A 17,500-nucleotide genomic window follows, 5' to 3' on the forward strand; every position below is an offset into this window, starting at 1 on the left:
ACAATGTCCCATAGAGCTGCGAGGATTAGTCAATGAATCGATTGGTTAATCGACAGAAAATTAATCACCAATTATTTTTTATAATCAATTCATTGTTTAGACTAATTTTAAGCGTGAAAAATATCTTGTTCCAGCTTCGTAAAAATGTGAATATTTTCTGGTTTCTTCTATGACCGTAAACTGAATATCTTTACGTTGTGGACTGTTGGTCAGCGTAAAGGAAGACATTTGGGGGACGTCATCTTGGGCTTTGGGGTAAAAGTGACCAACATCTTTCACCGTTTTTTGACATTGTATTCACCTTATGTTCAGACCTTACAGTGTCTCTATTCACCTTATGTTCAGACCTTACAGTGGGCCAAATTCTTCCAGGTCCTTTTAACACTTCCGCCGGTCACTGCGCAAAATAAGAGAGTTGTTTTTTAGCGGACAGTGAAGGGGGTAAAATAAAGAACGTAGCCTACTACTTTGAGCCGGTACAAAGCAAGCAAGCGAGTATCCACTGTTAGCCAGGTCAGATAACATTATCGTCGACAATGACGAGCACTTTCTTGTAAAACATACCTGGACTCCAACAAAGAAAGCTTCAGATAGTTGTCTCTCCTCCAAGGCAGCGCGAGCCACTAACGTCAATAAGACCCGCAGACGTTAACGTAATTCCCTGGAATGCGAGACTTAACGAGCCAGTTACATGGCGTTGCATTCTTAGACATTGCCGTTTGCTTTTATTTGGTATGTTACATACAATTGGCTAAATTATTAGTTAATTCAGAGTTAGATGATATTGAAGCAGCGCAGCCATTTTTTATTTTATTTTATTTTATTATTATTTTTAGCCGGAAGTTTTGATACGGCCACACAACCGGGTCAAATGGGCGTGCCTACCAAAGGTGAATAGACCAAATGAGTAATCGATTAGTCGAGAAAATAATCAACAGATTAATTGATAATGAAAACAATTGTTAGTTGCAGCCCTATTGTCTAGGATTTCCTGGAGAAAGGTCTTTTTTCGGCAGCACATGTTGAGCTGTTGAAGTAAATCTGTTTGGACGAAAGCACATTTCCAAACGAAACACAGGCAACGTCGTCAACGGAGCTGATGTCCCTGCAGTCAAGTAGCAGATTTCATCAACATTTCTTCCAGGCCTAATTTGCCAGAGAAGTTTTTAATCTGTCGGCTGCATTAGGTTGATTTAAGGCCTCTCTCAATACCAGCAGGTGCTGTTCTTTTCATCCTATCAGCAACGTTAAGGCAGCTAATTGCACTCTCATTCTGACACCGTGCGATAAGTTGCTACAATTTGATCAAATTGTCAAACTGCTGTATAACATGGTTTTGTCGAAAAGATACTGTCCAAACGATCCAACGTGGCTTTGTCCAACATGTCCGGTCCAACGTGTCTTTGTCAGAAAGGTAAAGTTCAAAGAAAGGGCCATACCCATAAAGCCTTTCTTAAAATCTGTTCAGTGCATATAGTACATAATTGTGTGTGATTGATTGATTGATTGATTGATTGATTGATTGATTGATTGATTGATTGATTGATTGATTAAAGTAGGGCTACCATAGGACTCATTGTCATATTCCCTAAAAAGGATGCCACATACACACAAGAAGTAAGGAGGTCAAGTGTCATGTGACGTTTCTTGCCCCAGAAGTGAATTCATTTTCTCCATAGACATTTTGAAAAATCCTTATATAATGAGTTTTAAGACTTGAACCGAGCCAACCAGTCTTCTGGGATCTTTTTTTTTCTGCATTTATTTTTTGTTTTTGCTGAAAGTGAAATGTTTTATGGTCACTCACGATTCTATGGAAGACTGATTGGCTTGATTCAAGAAATCAAACTTGTTCTAAAAAGCTAGAAAGTTTTTCAAGCTTAAAGTTTATATAAAAAAGGATGTGGATTTTAGAAGCACAATTCTAAGACCACAAGCGGTTCCAGTTAAGAAGGTCATTGACCTATTTCAACTATTTTGAAGCATAGAAGTGAAACTTGGTGATGTGCAACTTGTAAGCGACAATGTTGTGGTTCCTTAAATTCAGTTGACCTTGGTGACCCAACTAAAAATTATTTGACTATCAAGTTACAGCTGCACTAAGGTCATATTGTTATAAATCAAGATTTGAACCATGTCAGAAACAGAAGTGGTGTGTTAACAGCCTCATCGAACCAGATCTGATCACAGGATGAGATTCAATGCAGCCCGGCTGTCTCGACTCTCTCTCTTTTACGCATTTCCTTTCTATATCCCTTACCCTCAGATCACAAACAGGGGTGGTCCACCGTTGTGAAGTCTACAATTAAGAAAATAGCTCTCTCATCTCAAAGTGTCTCATTGTTTTTCCTCTGTGTCTCTGTCCTCCTGCTCAACCTTTAGATGAACTAGCTCAATATACAGTTAAGGAGAAGCATGTTAGTCCCCACACCCTGATGTGTTTTAACACAGTTGGACAATTGAAATTAGCGAAGTAAAATGCATTCATCCCAGTCCCCACAACGCCTCTTATATAAGGACAACATACAATAAAAATAACTAAAATGTTATTTAATAAGAGGAAATAGAAGGGATTTATTTTGAGGACAGATTAAAATGAGAAGTGAATTGATTAATACAATTTTTTTTACGATTTTTAAAAATCTATAAAAAAAACGATATAAAAAAACAAAAAAACTATCGTGAATCAAAATTACAGTTGAGAATTCAGACACTAGTTTCAAACAGGGCTCTTATTGCAGGCATTTAACCAAAATCCCCATACCAAAATCCCATTGACTTTGAGACGAGGGAACCCAAAGTGTTAATCTCTGGTCTTAGGCAGGTCTTAGCACTCATCCCTGTGGTACTCCAACTCCAATTAGACCAATAACATCTCTCCCGTGTTTCTCCCCATTGCCCCTGCAGCCTCTGGACTATGAGAGGAAGCGCTCCTACACTGTGGAGATCCAGGTGCAGAACAAGCAGGTGGACGCCCGGTTCCTGTCAGCCGGGTCCGGGGACGTGGCCACGGTGCGGGTAGGCGTGTCTGACGTGGACGAACCGCCGCAGTTCGATAGAGACAGCTACCTGATGGACCTGAGGGAGGACGCCACCGTGGGCGCCGCCGTGGGCTCGGTCAGCGCCGCCGACCCCGACGGAGCTCGCAGCACGGTCAAGTAAAGAAAAACCTCTCATCTAATGTCATTGTAGCCTATACTGAAAAAAAACACTGAAAATCAAAATACTATGCTTAACGCTGTGATACTAAAACTTACTGATCGCGGAAAATATCAAAATAACAAATGTTATTTCGGGGTTTTGGTATCGCTTGACTGTAATTTGGGGGTTTTGTGATGTTCTGATTTCACTCGTTTTGATTCACCATTCCTGTTTGGTGTGTAAATGAAGGTGGATATATCACTCTGTGCAAATGAAGGTGGATATATCACTGTACAGTATAGCTCGATCAGTGGAGATGCAGTGATCCCACATCCTGGTTTAGTCTGCGAAGGGTAATACATAAACTCTTGTAGTGTGTCTTTAGAGCCTCTATCCCATTGGAAAAACAGGAGGGCTGCACAACCGCAGACCATTCAGCAGACCACCTGCACAACTGCAGAGCGGTCAGCAGACTACCTGCACAACTGCAGAGCGGTCAGCAGACTACCTGCACAACTGCAGAGCGGTCAGCAGACTACCTGCACAACTGCAGACCATTCAGTAGACTACCTGCACAACTGCAGACCGGTCAGCAGACCACCTGCACAACTGCAGACCATTCAGCAGACCACCTCCACAACTGCAGACCATTCAGCAGACTACCTGCACAACTGCAGACCATTCAGCAGACTACCTGCACAACTGCAGACCATTCAGCAGACCACCTGCACAACTGCAGACCATTCAGCAGACTACCTGCACAACTGCAGACCATTCAGCAGACTACCTGCACAACTGCAGACCGGTCAGCAGACCACCTGCACAACTGCAGACCATTCAGCAGACCACCTGCACAACTGCAGACCGGTCAGCAGACCACCTGCACAACTGCAGACCATTCAGCAGACTACCTGCACAACTGCAGACCATTCAGCAGACTACCTGCACAACTGCAGACCGGTCAGCAGACTACCTGCACAACTGCAGACCGGTCAGCAGACTACCTGCACAACTGCAGACCATTCAGCAGACCACCTGCACAACTGCAGACCATTCAGCAGACTACCTGCACAACTGCAGACCGGTCAGCAGACCACCTGCACAACTGCAGACCGGTCAGCAGACTACCTGCACTGCAGTGCTATTTGAGAAATCCCAGCAAAAGCACAGTACATGGAAGTTGGACCAAGTTTGACTTCAAACGCTAAAAAAGTTAATGCTCCAAAATCTTGTGAAGAACCCTGATAACTCTGATCTATTTTCTAAGCGCTCATTGCTGTGAGGTTTTTTTTCCCCCGTCTCCACAATTTGTTTCCCCTAAATGGTTTCCCCTGGCAACACACCAACAAACTCCAACACACACCAAGGACAAAATGAGGACACGGCGCCAGGGTAAACAGTCTGAAATGTACGAAAGCAGTCGAAAAATATGAACTAGATAGGTGAGAGTAATAGCTCGGATTGTGCCAAACCATATTTAAATAGTTCAGTACATACACAGTACCAAAACGGTACCTACTAAATATTTCTGTATATAAATATAGACATAACTGACCATTCCGTTAAGTTGAAGGATGTTGTGAATAATAACAAATGACAGCGTTATGAGGGGGTGAAAGTGACCGGAGTTGACCTCTGGTAGCCACGACAACACAACGATGGAACGATGAAACAGACAAATTGCTGAGGAACCCATTCCAATTAAAACAAGCACGGAAGCATGGAGAAGGATATATCATGAGGGCCGGGGGGCACACACACACACACACACACACACACACACACACAATTCCAATTACTCCCGTGTTTGTGCATTGTCCATGTTGACCGTACCATCTATCCGCGCTGTCTTGGTGAATTATTATTTTCCCGCTCAGTGCTTTCTAATTATGATCAAGAGTCTTTGTAGGTGTGTGTGCCTGCGCGCGCATGTGTGTGTGTGTGTGTGTGTGTATGTGTGTGTGCATGTGTCTGTGTCTGTGTGTGTGTGTGTGTGTGTGTGTGTGCGTGTGCGTGTGTGTGTGTGTGTGTGTGTGTGTGTGTAAGTGCGTGCGTGTGTGTTTATTTGTTTATTAAAACGGATCCCCATTAGCTGACGCCTAAACGACCGCTAGTGTTCCTGGTGGCCAAGACAACATATACATGACATAACAGACAATAATAATAAAATATACAAAAAAACATCTATCACATAAGATAAATGGATGCTGTCAATAATAATAATAATAATAGTGTGTGTGTGTGTGTGTGTGTGTGTGTGTGTGCGTGTGCGTGTGCGTGTGCGTGCGCGTGTGCGTGTGCGTGTGTGTGTGTCTGTCTGTGCGTGTGTGTGTGTGTGTGTGTGTGTGTGTGTGTGTGTGTGTAATTTGATTGACCTTGATTGCATGCCATATGCATGCTTATGTGTTGCTGAGCATTAATTACACTAGTGTTTCAATGTAGCCAAGCATTGGATGCTCGTGTGCATAGCTCCATATATAGAGATGCATTGAGTCAAGACAAGTTTATTTATATAGCTCTATTCACAAGCATGTCTCAAAGGACTGTGCAGAGAATGAGTCATAGCTAGATCTAACTAATAAACAATCAACAGAATTGAACACCTTATATAAAAGAAACGAAACGAGAAAGCTGGAGAAAGAAAAGAAAACACAAGGAGGCAGGAGTAGATTTTAGCCAGGCACAATCTAACTGTTCTACAGCCTAACCTACCGACCTGCTGTAACCTACCGCCAACCCTCCGCCTTAAGGTCTCATTATAGAGTCGAGCGAGGCTCCGCAAGGCAGACCTCCACAGATCATGTGCGCACTCCACGCTGGGGCCGATGCTTTTAAAGTCAGAACGGCAGCCAAGTGATCAGCATGTTACATTGTACAGTGATAATAGTGAGAACAGCCCGTGAAAAGTCACAATGAAACGCCATTATGTGCAGTACTGAGTGCGCTTTCACTCTCAAACGACCGTATATCAGCTAGGGATGGGCATCGAATTTCGAATTTTCAAATAATTGTTGTTATTATCAAGGTCGACTTTTATTATTGAAAGTCGAAATTCGGAAAAAACAAAAAAAAGTAAAAAAAAAAATTTTTTTTTTTTTTTTTTTGTGTGAGTGAAATGTTGCATTGTCTCCCCTGATTCTAAGTATAGTCGAATCGCTTGGTTTGAGCAAGTAAAACAATTTTTATAAGCATTTTAAGCAAGGTTTATGGAAAAATGAATGGCAGATGAAATCCCATGAAGAGGGAGAGGGGGTGACTTTGGCACCCCTTTGGCACTCAGACCTGAGCCTACTAAATATTTAATTAACCACTCATGATTATCAAAACTGTTTTTTATTTTCGAAAATGTCAATGTCATGTAACATGTTCTTTACTTCAGTGGTGCAATGCTTGTTTGAGCTAAAAATCCACAGCAGAAGCTTTTTCTATTAATTAATAAAGCCTTAGAATCAGGGGAGACAATGCAACATTTCACTCACAAAAAAAAATTTTTTTTTTTTTTTTTTTTTTACATTTTTTTTTTTCGAATTTCGATTAAAAGTCGACTTTGGCCAGTGAATTTCGAATAGTGTTTTTGCTAGAAATGCCCATCCCTAATATCAGCACATGAATGAATCACCAACCTTGTTTTTACTGAATAGCCGTTTCAGTTCTCAGCCCTGATAGCCTACTCTGTGCTGCTTTTAATCTCTCTCAACACAACACATTTACTTGTTGAAATGACTAAAAATGAACAGTTGCAATTGCAAATCAAAGTGTACGTACTTCTTGATTTCATTTCCCTCCCTGCAAAGCGCAGCGCTCCCCGGGAGCTGCGGAGGTACGCGCTGTTAGAAAGAGGGGAAAAAATTGGTCCGCGGCCCTCGCTCCTCCCCCGTGCCTGGTGACCATAAAACAAGCCTTAACCCTGACAACGTATATAAAAGTAGAACATCTCACTATTCTCCAGCCTGAGCCCACCAGCACCCCTCAGCCTTGGGCCTGATTGCCGTGATTAGCCGTTTATGAAAGAAATGAGAATGAGAATGAATGTTGTCGCAAATAATTTTTGAAAATAATAATAAAGTTTGATTCATTTGGGTAGTGAGTTGCAGCCAGTCCTGTTCCAGGCATTGAGGATGTTTCTGTCTTGTTCTGTGCACAGAGCACTTTGCCTGAGCTTTCTGTGCACAGAGCACTTTGCCTCTGTGTTCTGTGCACAGAGCACTTTGCCTCTGTGTTCTGTGCACAGAGCACTTTGCCTCAGCGTTCTGTGCACAGAGCACTTTGCCTCTGCTTTCTGTGCACAGAGCACTTTGCCTCTGTGTTCTGTGCACAGAAAACTTTGCATCTGTGTTCTGTGCACAGAGCACTTTGCCAGCTTTCTGTGCACAGAGCGCTTTGCCTCTGCGTTCTGTGCACAGAGCACTTTGCCAGCTTTCTGTGCACAGAACACTTTGCCTCTGTGTTCTGTGCACAGAACACTTTGCCTCTGCTTTCTGTGCACAGAGCACTTTGCCTGAGCGTTCTGTGCACAGAGCACTTTTCCTCTGTGTTCTGTGCACAGAGCACTTAGCCTCTGTGTTTTGTGCACAGAGCACTTTGCCTCAGCGTTCTGTGCACAGAGCACTTTGCCTCAGCATTCTGTGCACAGAGCACTTTGCCTCAGCATTCTGTGCACAGAGCACTTTGCCTCTGCATTCTGTGCATAGAGCACTTTGCCTGAGCTTTCTGTGCACAGAGCACTTTGCCTCTGCTTTCTGTGCACAGAGCACTTTGCCTCTACGTTCTGTGCACAGAGCACTTTGCCTCTGTGTTCTGTGCATAGAGCACTTTGCCTGAGCTTTCTGTGCACAGAGCACTTTGCCTCTGCTTTCTGTGCACAGAGCACTTTGCCTCTGCGTTCTGTGCACAGAGCACTTTGCCTCTGTGTTCTGTGCATAGAGCACTTTGCCTGAGCTTTCTGTGCACAGAGCACTTTGCCTCTGTGTTCTGTGCATAGAGCACTTTGCCTGAGCGTTCTGTGCACAGAGCACTTTGCCTCTGTGTTCTGTGCACAGAGCACTTTGCCTCTGTGTTCTGTGCACAGAGCACTTTGCCTCTGTGTTCTGTGCACAGAGCACTTTGCCTTTGCATTCTGTGCACAGAGCACTTTGCCTCTGCTTTCTGTGCACAGAGCACTTTGCCTCTGTGTTCTGTGCACAGAGCACTTTGCCTCTGCTGTGACTGGCGAGGTGAAAAGACACAAGCGAAGGCAGCTGAGGCTTATTATTTGCGGGGTGTTGGAGGCAGTGAATAGCTGCATTCAGCAAAGAGTTCAAAAAGAGGCGACGCTCACAGAGCAGTCAGCTGAAAAAAGCAGTCGTCCACCGACAGCGAAAAATGATCTTTTTTTTTCAAGTAGCTGTCGTGTTTTGAATAAACTACAATAAGCTAGTATACAGCAGAACAGACTGCAGCGGCTTTCAGTGCTGTACAATGATGTGATTCAAGCTGTTAGAATAACAAGGTTGACTTCTGTACAGTCTGTTCTGTTTGTCCCAGTTTGAAGATGAAGGAGCAAAGTTTGTACCTGACTGGTGGTTTGGGTTTGTCCAGATTGAAAAGGACTAAGAATCTAATTCTGATTTCTGATTTATTTTGTATTTTTTATATATTTTTGCTACTTTGGCAACAACAAAAAAAAAGTGCACTTTCTCAAACAATTGTTTGGAAATGTATTTATTTTTCTTTGTAGCTAATACAGTTTATCATGACCCATTAAAAAGCAGTGGGGGTCGTGAGCCGTGGTCCTGCACCGTTATTTTGGGGGTCGGGGGCCGAAATGTTTGGGAACCCTTTCCTTGTATGAGACCTTGAAATCATCTACTTCTGTTTGGATGCAAGAATCATATCTTCACCATGATGAAATCAATTGACACAAATATTTTGACCTGGTTGACTCCCTGCTTTCTGCATGCTCTCCTCCATCAGATTCAAGGAAATGAATTATTCTACCTAAATCTACTGTATGATCGCATGATTCATTTTGGAAATGGTTGCCTAGATACAACGGGTAGCTCACCCCCCCTTCCCCCCCCCAACACACACACACACAGACACACACACGCACACACACACACACGCACACATACACACAGGCTTTACTCACCCCTTTCTCCCCCATATTGCTTTTTATAGGTACTCCATCGACCGTCGCACCGACATGGACCGTCTGTTCAACATCCATCCAGGGAACGGATCCGTCTTCCTCCTCAGAAGCCTGGACAGAGAGGAGACGGCCTGGCACAATATCTCAGTCATCGCCACGGAGTTCAGTAAGTCACACTGGGCCTGGGATTAGTGGCGTGCTGAAGTGATAGAGTGGATAATATCACATGGATATGCAGAGTTAATGAATGTATGGAGCTGGACACAGTGCAGACTGCCTGCTACCATCAGTCACAGTCGGTCAGATCTCAGCAGGTGGAGGTGAACTCCATGTGAACTGTGTATATAGTATGCACTGTGTATATAGTATGAACTGTGTATATAGTATGAACTGTGTATATAGTATAGTATATAGTATATAGTATATATAGTAGTATAGTATAGTATATAGTATGCATGGCCGGGCTGAGTATACTTGTTACACGATAGCAGAACCTGCCAGCATTAGGCTGCGAAAAAGAGGGAGATCTTCTGGGGTATCGTCCAATCTCTGTCATCTGTGTGATCCGTTCTTCTCTGCCTTTTCGAAAAGTGTTTGCGCTACCCAGTGGTGGGAATGGGGGGGGGGGGACACCTGGGCATGGAGTTCCCAGAGTAAACGTTGAGAGGGAACGGCATTCCTCCTCAGGTTCCCTTTAAAAAATGTCTTGTAATGCAGTGGAGAGCAGAGCAGTGGAGAGCAGAGCAGAGCAGTGGAGAGCAGAGCAGTGGAGAGCAGAGCAGTGGAGAGCAGAGCAGTGGAGAGCAGAGCAGAGCAGTGGAGAGCAGAGCAGAGCAGAGCAGTGGAGAGCAGAGCAGAGCAGAGCAGAGCAGTGGAGAGCAGAGCAATGGAGAGCAGAGGGAGCAGCATGAAAGGAGCAGAGAATAGTAGGAGAACATGTATTTGGAAGCTGACATCAAGGATGTCGTGAATCAAGGGGAAATAATCAGTAGAGCTCGGCAATCTAAGCCCTCGTTCACACCATACGCCAAAGCCACGCTAAAGCCACGCTGAAGCTATGCTGAAGCCACCCGGTTTCATTTCGGCATCCTTGTTAACAGGCGAGACCGTTCACACCAGCCGTACGCCACGCCACGCTGAAGCCACGCTGAATTGAATATTTTCCAAGCGTGCAGCACGCTGAACCCGAGCTGCCAGGCATGAAGTCAATGCAAGTTGTGGGTGGGGGGGGAAGGCAGCGCTGAGCGAGGCGCTGAGGAAAAGAGAGTGCTTCTTGTGTGACCGGTTTAGCGTGACACTCAGCTTCTGTTCAGCGCAGCTTCAGCTTTGCTTCTGAATAGCGCCCGGTGTGAACCAAGGCGTATTTAAGTAACTATTGTAAAAGATTTTTACATAGCTGTAATGGTATAATGTGTAAAATCAATCAAAAATAAACAGTCCAAGCATTCAGAAATAATATCCTCCTATGCTGGAGGGCCGCGCCGCATCCACGGACCCCCATCCTGCGTGAGTAGAGTTCCCAGAGTAAAACCTGGCCATTTTCACCACTGGCACTACTCTATCAAAAACATGTTATGTTATCTGTAAAGGGGAGACTCGTGGGTACCCATAGACCATATCCATTTGATGCCAGAAACCTCACTCCTAACGAGATGATGTACCAAGCACAGCGGGAGAAAGGGTTCAACATAGGGAGACTCCCGCGGAAATCAAGAGTGTTGGCAGGTATGCCGTAGGTATGTAATATATGATGGTAGGGTGAAACGATCAATTCCCTATCTATACAATGTTTTGGCTTAATAATGTAGTAATAATTTACTAATAATTTACTGGAACCAATAAACTGGAAACATTTGAAGAAATGCGGAAATCCCCAATAGAAATGAATGTGACAGTCGACTCGTGAACCCAAGTAACTGAGATCCTGAAATAACCTCAAAACTCGCATCACAAAAAAGGGAAATGGAAAAATCAATCGTCCAATGCAGCTGCAGTGAAAACTAGCATCAGCATAAATATTACTAGCACAGGCATTTCAGACATGGCAGTTAAAAATATAACCTCAGTCAGGAAGACAAGGGGGAGAGAGATAAGATAAGAAAAGAAAGAGAGAAAGAAAGAGGCATTGTCTTGAGACCCAGATTCATACAGACATGTTGCCATGACTCGTTGTCATAGATACATAGAAGTACTTAAAACATGCACTGTGACACCTGATTTATTTTTACGATTTAATAAGGCAGAAACACCACCATAATATTATTTAAAAAAAACATTCTGTCGTTGTGAAAAATTCACGATTGCGTTTTTATTTTATTGTTTTGCTTGACTTGAGACATGGTGTGAAAATTACACGAATCTCACTCGACTCGCCCCAGATAAATACAGGTCAAAATAAAAAGTAAATGTGTATTTCATTTCTCTTTTTCTTATCCAGTATTTTATATCTATTTTTCTCCCATTTTCTTCCCAATTGTACTTGGCCAATTTCCCCTACTGTCCCGGTCGACGCTCCACACCCCCTCTACCGATCTGGGGAGAGCCGTATAGGCGAGCACCATGCTGCCTCCGATACATGTGTAGCCGCTTCTTTTCACCTGACAGCGATGAGTTTCAGCGGCAGGATGTAGCACATTGGAGGATCACATTACCCCCCCCCCCCCCCCCGCACCAGAACAGTAATGCGGCTTCCCACCCGCAGACACGGCCACTTGTGCCTGTATGAATGCACGACCAAGCCGGGGGTAACACGGGGGCTCGAACCTGCGACCCTCGTGTTGGATGTCTATTTCATGTGTTCCCGTGTTCTTCTTGCAGACAACCCCCGTCAGACCAGCCAAGTCCTGGTGTACGTCCGCCTGCTGGACATCAACGACAACGCGCCCACGTTTGCCACCGTCTATGAGACCTTCGTCTGTGAGAGGACAAAGGCCGGACAGGTACGATGTCTTCAGCACATCACAACTGTTTCAACGTTTGTTTCATTTCCATCCTGATCACGAACACTAATGACTCATTAAGGCTGAATTATACTCTACCAAGCTCCGTGGGGGTGGGGCCCCACGAGTCTCCATGAGTCACCGTGCAGACCTCGCGCTGGGGCTGATGCCATTATACTCAGAAAGTGATCAGCATGTATTGTACAATGGTAATAGTGAGAACAGCCCATGGAAAAGTCGCAATGAAACGCTATTATGTGCAGTACTGAGTGCGCTTTCACTCTCAAATGACCCCACATCAGCACATGAAGGAATCACCAAACTTGTTTTTACTGAAAGCCGTTTTAGTTCTCAGCCCTGATAGCCTACTCTGTGCTGCTTTTAATCTCTCTCAATAATGCTCTCAACACAACACATTTATTTGGTGAAATGACTAAAAACGAACAGTTGCAAATCAAAGTTTATAGCCTACCACATGGGTCAAGAAATGTGGGGAAAACACAGCTCAGTGTTCAGGGTTCAGTGGCTTGAAAGCGGATATGTTGGAGAGAAGCCGTGCGCTGCTCGCGCTGTTAGAAAAAAAATCATGCACAAGGCGAGCGCCCGCCGGAGGTAGCGAATAACCACGCCCAACAAATTTACGTCATTTCACGCGCCCGCCCCTCGCTCCACCCCCACGCCCTTCACGGCAGGGTGAGCATAATACAAGCTTTAGTGTTTTGCTTGCACCTGTGTTTATTCTGCCTTTTCCACACAAAATGGCCCCTGTGAAAAGGGTCTATTGAACAAGAACAATCAGAGTTTCCTCGCAGAAAAGACGTTTTTGCCATTCTTCCGAGTGGATTCGCATTGGATTTGGCGACGGTGATTAGTTGAAAGAGTTGTACCGCGCGCACACACACACACACACACACACACACACACACACACACACACTCACACACACACACACACACACACACACACACAGAGTGTCAACTCATGTCATTCTTCAGTAAGGTGGCTTGCTGCCATTGGTCACCTCACATCCCTGTCATCCTTCTGCCCCTTCATCTGTCCATCAATGTTAGTCGTCATTATTTGTTCACTAGATCCTTTGCTTCCCTAAGGCTCTGGGTTTGTTTGTTTGCTGTGTGTGTGTGTGTGTGTGTGTGTGTGTGTGTGTGTGTGTGTGTGTGTGTGTGTGTGTGTGTGTGTGTGTGTGTGTGTGTGTTTGTGCGCGCGCATGTGCGTCACCTTTGAATTTGCAAGCCGATAGAAAATCCTCAAATCCACAATGTCAACAAGATAATTATTGGCGTGGATCCTTGTTAAAGCCTCCAGTCTCTCTCTCCGCTAGCGGCTCCCATTGGTTTTAATGAGGAACTCTGACAATGCTAGCAAGCCGCTTTAAGCCGGTTAGGTGAAGTGCCAAGACCAAATATGTTCCCCCACTTTGTTACAGTGTCACTTTGTTACAGTGTCACTTTGTTACAGTGTCACTTTGTTACAGTGTCACTTTGTTACAGTGTCACTTCGTTACAGTGTCACTCTGTTACAGTGTCACTCTGTTACAGTGTCACTTTGTTACAGTGTCACTCTGTTACAGTGTCACTCTGTTACAGTGTTACTCTGTTAGTGTCACTCTGTTACAGTGTCACTCTGTTAGTGTCACTTTGTTCCAGTGTCACTTTGTTACAGTGTCACTTCGTTACAGTGTCACTCTGTTACAGTGTCACTTTGTTACAGTGTCACTCTGTTACAGTGTCACTCTGTTACAGTGTCACTTTGTTACAGTGTCACTCTGTTAGTGTCACTCTGTTACAGTGTCACTCTGTTAGTGTCACTTTGTTACAGTGTCACTTTGTTACAGTGTCACTTTGTTACAGTGTCACGTTGTTACAGTGTCACTCTGTTACAGTGTCACTTTGTTACAGTGTCACTCTGTTACAGTGTCACTCTGTTAGTGTCACTCTGTTACAGTGTCACTCTGTTAGTGTCACTTTGTTAGTGTCACTTTGTTACAGTGTCACTTTGTTACAGTGTCACTTTGTTACAGTGTCACTTTGTTACAGTGTCACGTTGTTACAGTGTCACTCTGTTACAGTGTCACTCTGTTACAGTGTCACTCTGTTACAGTGTCACTTTGTTACAGTGTCACTTTGTTACAGTGTCACTCTGTTACAGTGTCACTCTGTTAGTGTCACTCTGTTACAGTGTCACTCTGTTAGTGTCACTTTGTTACAGTGTCACTCTGTTACAGTGTCACTCTGTTAGTGTCACTTTGTTCCAGTGTCACTCTGTTACAGTGTCACTCTGTTACAGTGTCACTTTGTTACAGTGTCACTTTGTTACAGTGTCACTCTGTTAGTGTCACTTTGTTCCAGTGTCACTCTGTTACAGTGTCACTCTGTTACAGTGTCACTTTGTTACCAAATAAATATCAACAGACTAGTGCAAAGGAAAGAGGAAAATAAGTCAAGTGAAATGATCAGCATCTCACTGAAACAATTGCTCATGCATTTTACAAATGTGTTTTCAATTGTTTGGGCAAGGTCTGCAAGTCATAAAAGTTTGTTTAGCATGTTTACCATGGAAGACAATGCCAGCTGTTAGTTTGGTTGTTTCAAATGGAGATACAAACTTTCTCCAGGACATCAACAATCTGTTTGAAGGTAATTTCTGTTTCAAGGCTCCATCTGTTGCCACTGACTCAGATCAACTTCCGCACTTCTCCAAGAGGTAGTTTTACACGCTGCCCGCGGCTTCATAATGGAATTCATTATGTTATCAATTTTATTGGCAGCGATAATGATGGCCTATTTAGAGAGCAGATGCCAGTGAAATGTAATCTAGCATTCTTTGTCCAAAGCTTCTTACAGCAACGTTATATAAACAGTGTAGAAATGTGCAGTAATGGTGGCATCATTTAGTCCAATTTAAATGGCTGTTATTCATAAATCATAATGTTCTGCGTAATAAAATAGTCCCTCCTGGAGCCCTGCACAGCCGACGCAAGCAAACAAACAGCTAACGTTAGCTAGCTAACTTTGGCTAATGCTTGTGCTAACATTAGGTTACAGCAGGGACCAAACAAAGCGGAGAGCAAATAAGTTGGACTAACTGTCAAGTTCTGAAAATGTGTGTCTTTGTTACCTTATTCCACCTAAAAGGTAACGGTTGTTCGTATGCCCGGGAAAGCCAACTCTGCTAGGCTAACGTTAACGTTAGCTAACGTTAACATTACAGTAGCTAACATTAGCCTACCTTAGCGATTGGGCAAATACAGGCTGCGGGTGCTACGTTAAACTTGGTTCGTAGTACAACCGATGCTGTAATAAAACACATATTTTCAGAACTTACCACTTCAGTCCTACTTCCTCGCTCACTTCCAAGTCCCAAATCCGATATTCCACGAGACTGATATCGTACAGCCAGGCAGCACACACAGACAGACAGGCAGCACACACAGACAGACTGATATCGTACAGCCAGGCAGCACACACAGACAGACTGTACAGCCAGGCAGCACACACAGACAGACAGGCAGCACACACAGAGAGACTGATATCGTACAGCCAGGCAGCACACACAGACAGACTGTACAGCCAGGCAGCACACACAGACGGACTGATATGGTACAGCCAGGCAGCACATACAGACAGACTGATATGGTACAGCCAGGCAGCACACACAGACAGACTGATATGGTACAGCCAGGCAGCACATACAGACAGACTGATATCGTACAGCCAGACAGCACACACAGACAGCCAGGCAGCACACACAGACAGCCAGGCAGCACACACAGACAGACTGATATCGTACAGCCAGACAGCACACACAGACAGCCAGGCAGCACACACAGACAGACTGATATCGTACAGCCAGGCAGCACATACAGACAGACTGATATCGTACAGCCAGACAGCACACACAGACAGCCAGGCAGCACACACAGACAGCCAGGCAGCACACACAGACAGACTGATATCGTACAGCCAGACAGCACACACAGACAGCCAGGCAGCACACACAGACAGACTGATATCGTACAGACAGGCAGCACACACAGACAGCCAGGCAGCACACACAGACAGACTGATATCGTACAGACAGGCAGCACACACAGACAGACAGGCAGCACACACAGACAGCCAGGCAGCACACACAGACAGACTGATATCGTACAGACAGGCAGCACACACAGACAGACAGGCAGCACACACAGACAGACAGGCAGCACACACAGACAGACAGGCAGCACACACAGACAGACAGGCAGCACACACAGACAGACAGGCAGCACACACAGACAGACACTGTAGCTACTCTTTGTTTTCTGAGAGGAGGCGGAGTGTTTTGGGGATGCGGCTCTAGCTGTGGTCATACGCTCATTATATCACGGCTGTGAACCAATCAGATTGCTTGATTTGAGAGAGCCATGTTACAATGTGAATGAAAGCTAAATCTAGTACGTGCCACCGGGCTGAAAGCTAACGTGTGTTGTGTTTGGGCAGAGGATCCAGACAGTGAGTGCTGTGGACGCGGACGAGCCGTCGGCGGGCCACAAGTTCTTCTTCAGCCTGGCTCCTGAGGGACCCTACCGCAGCAACTTCACTGTCCGCGACAACGGAGGTAAAAAACAACTTCAATCACCCAAACATCTGGATCGGTTTCCATGGAGACTGAGCCCATTTGCCACATGCCCTTTTGGCCAGTGGGCATGGAAAGTTAATCAATTCTAAGTTGGCCCATTGAGATAAGCTGCTGACAAACAGACAAACAAACAGGGGTGAAAACAGAGCCAACACGTAATAAGTCCAATAAACAACAAGCGAAAAAGTGAATCTAATGTCAAATAGCATGAATGACCTTATCAGGAAACTAGGGAACGTGAGCCGATCCAGTTGGGACGGTGCCAGCACTCATACATACATCAGCTCAGACACACGCACGCAGGCACGCACACCCACGCGCACACACACGCACACCTACACACACACACACACACACACACACACACACACACACACACACACACACACACTTACACACACGCACGCACACACACACACCTACACACACACACGCACCCTGCCACTCTGCATTTCAGATTTCAGAATGTCTTAAATACAGGGTGTTAAAGGGAAACGGGGTGAAGATGAAAAAATCCTTTCATCTACATTAATTAAACAAAGAAATTCACGTTGTTTCGTGTTATTAACATTTATGTGCGTCCGCTTCCCGGCCAGGCGAGGGCTTTGATGACCCAACATATAGATGTTCAGTTCTGCTCGCTAGCCAAACA

The 17,500-nt window shown here is 44.7% G+C and overlaps 1 protein-coding gene across 1 annotated transcript in view; it reads left to right on the top strand.

Annotated features, from left to right (window-relative positions):
• LOC310792044 (cadherin-6-like) overlaps window positions 1–17,500 on the top strand; it is a gene marked incomplete at its 3' end in the record, with an annotated part of 106,039 nt that overhangs the window by 71,252 nt on the left and 17,287 nt on the right. Inside the window, exons 6-9 of the mRNA XM_083653739.1 lie at window positions 2,908–3,158; window positions 9,301–9,437; window positions 12,089–12,210; window positions 16,710–16,827. Of these exons, the coding sequence (XP_083509865.1) occupies window positions 2,908–3,158; window positions 9,301–9,437; window positions 12,089–12,210; window positions 16,710–16,827 (628 nt within the window). The remainder of the gene's footprint in view (window positions 1–2,907; window positions 3,159–9,300; window positions 9,438–12,088; window positions 12,211–16,709; window positions 16,828–17,500) is intronic.

This window comes from Poromitra crassiceps, assembly GCF_964638095.1.
Source record: "Poromitra crassiceps genome assembly, chromosome: 17".
Taxonomy (NCBI): Eukaryota; Metazoa; Chordata; class Actinopteri; order Beryciformes; family Melamphaidae; genus Poromitra; species Poromitra crassiceps.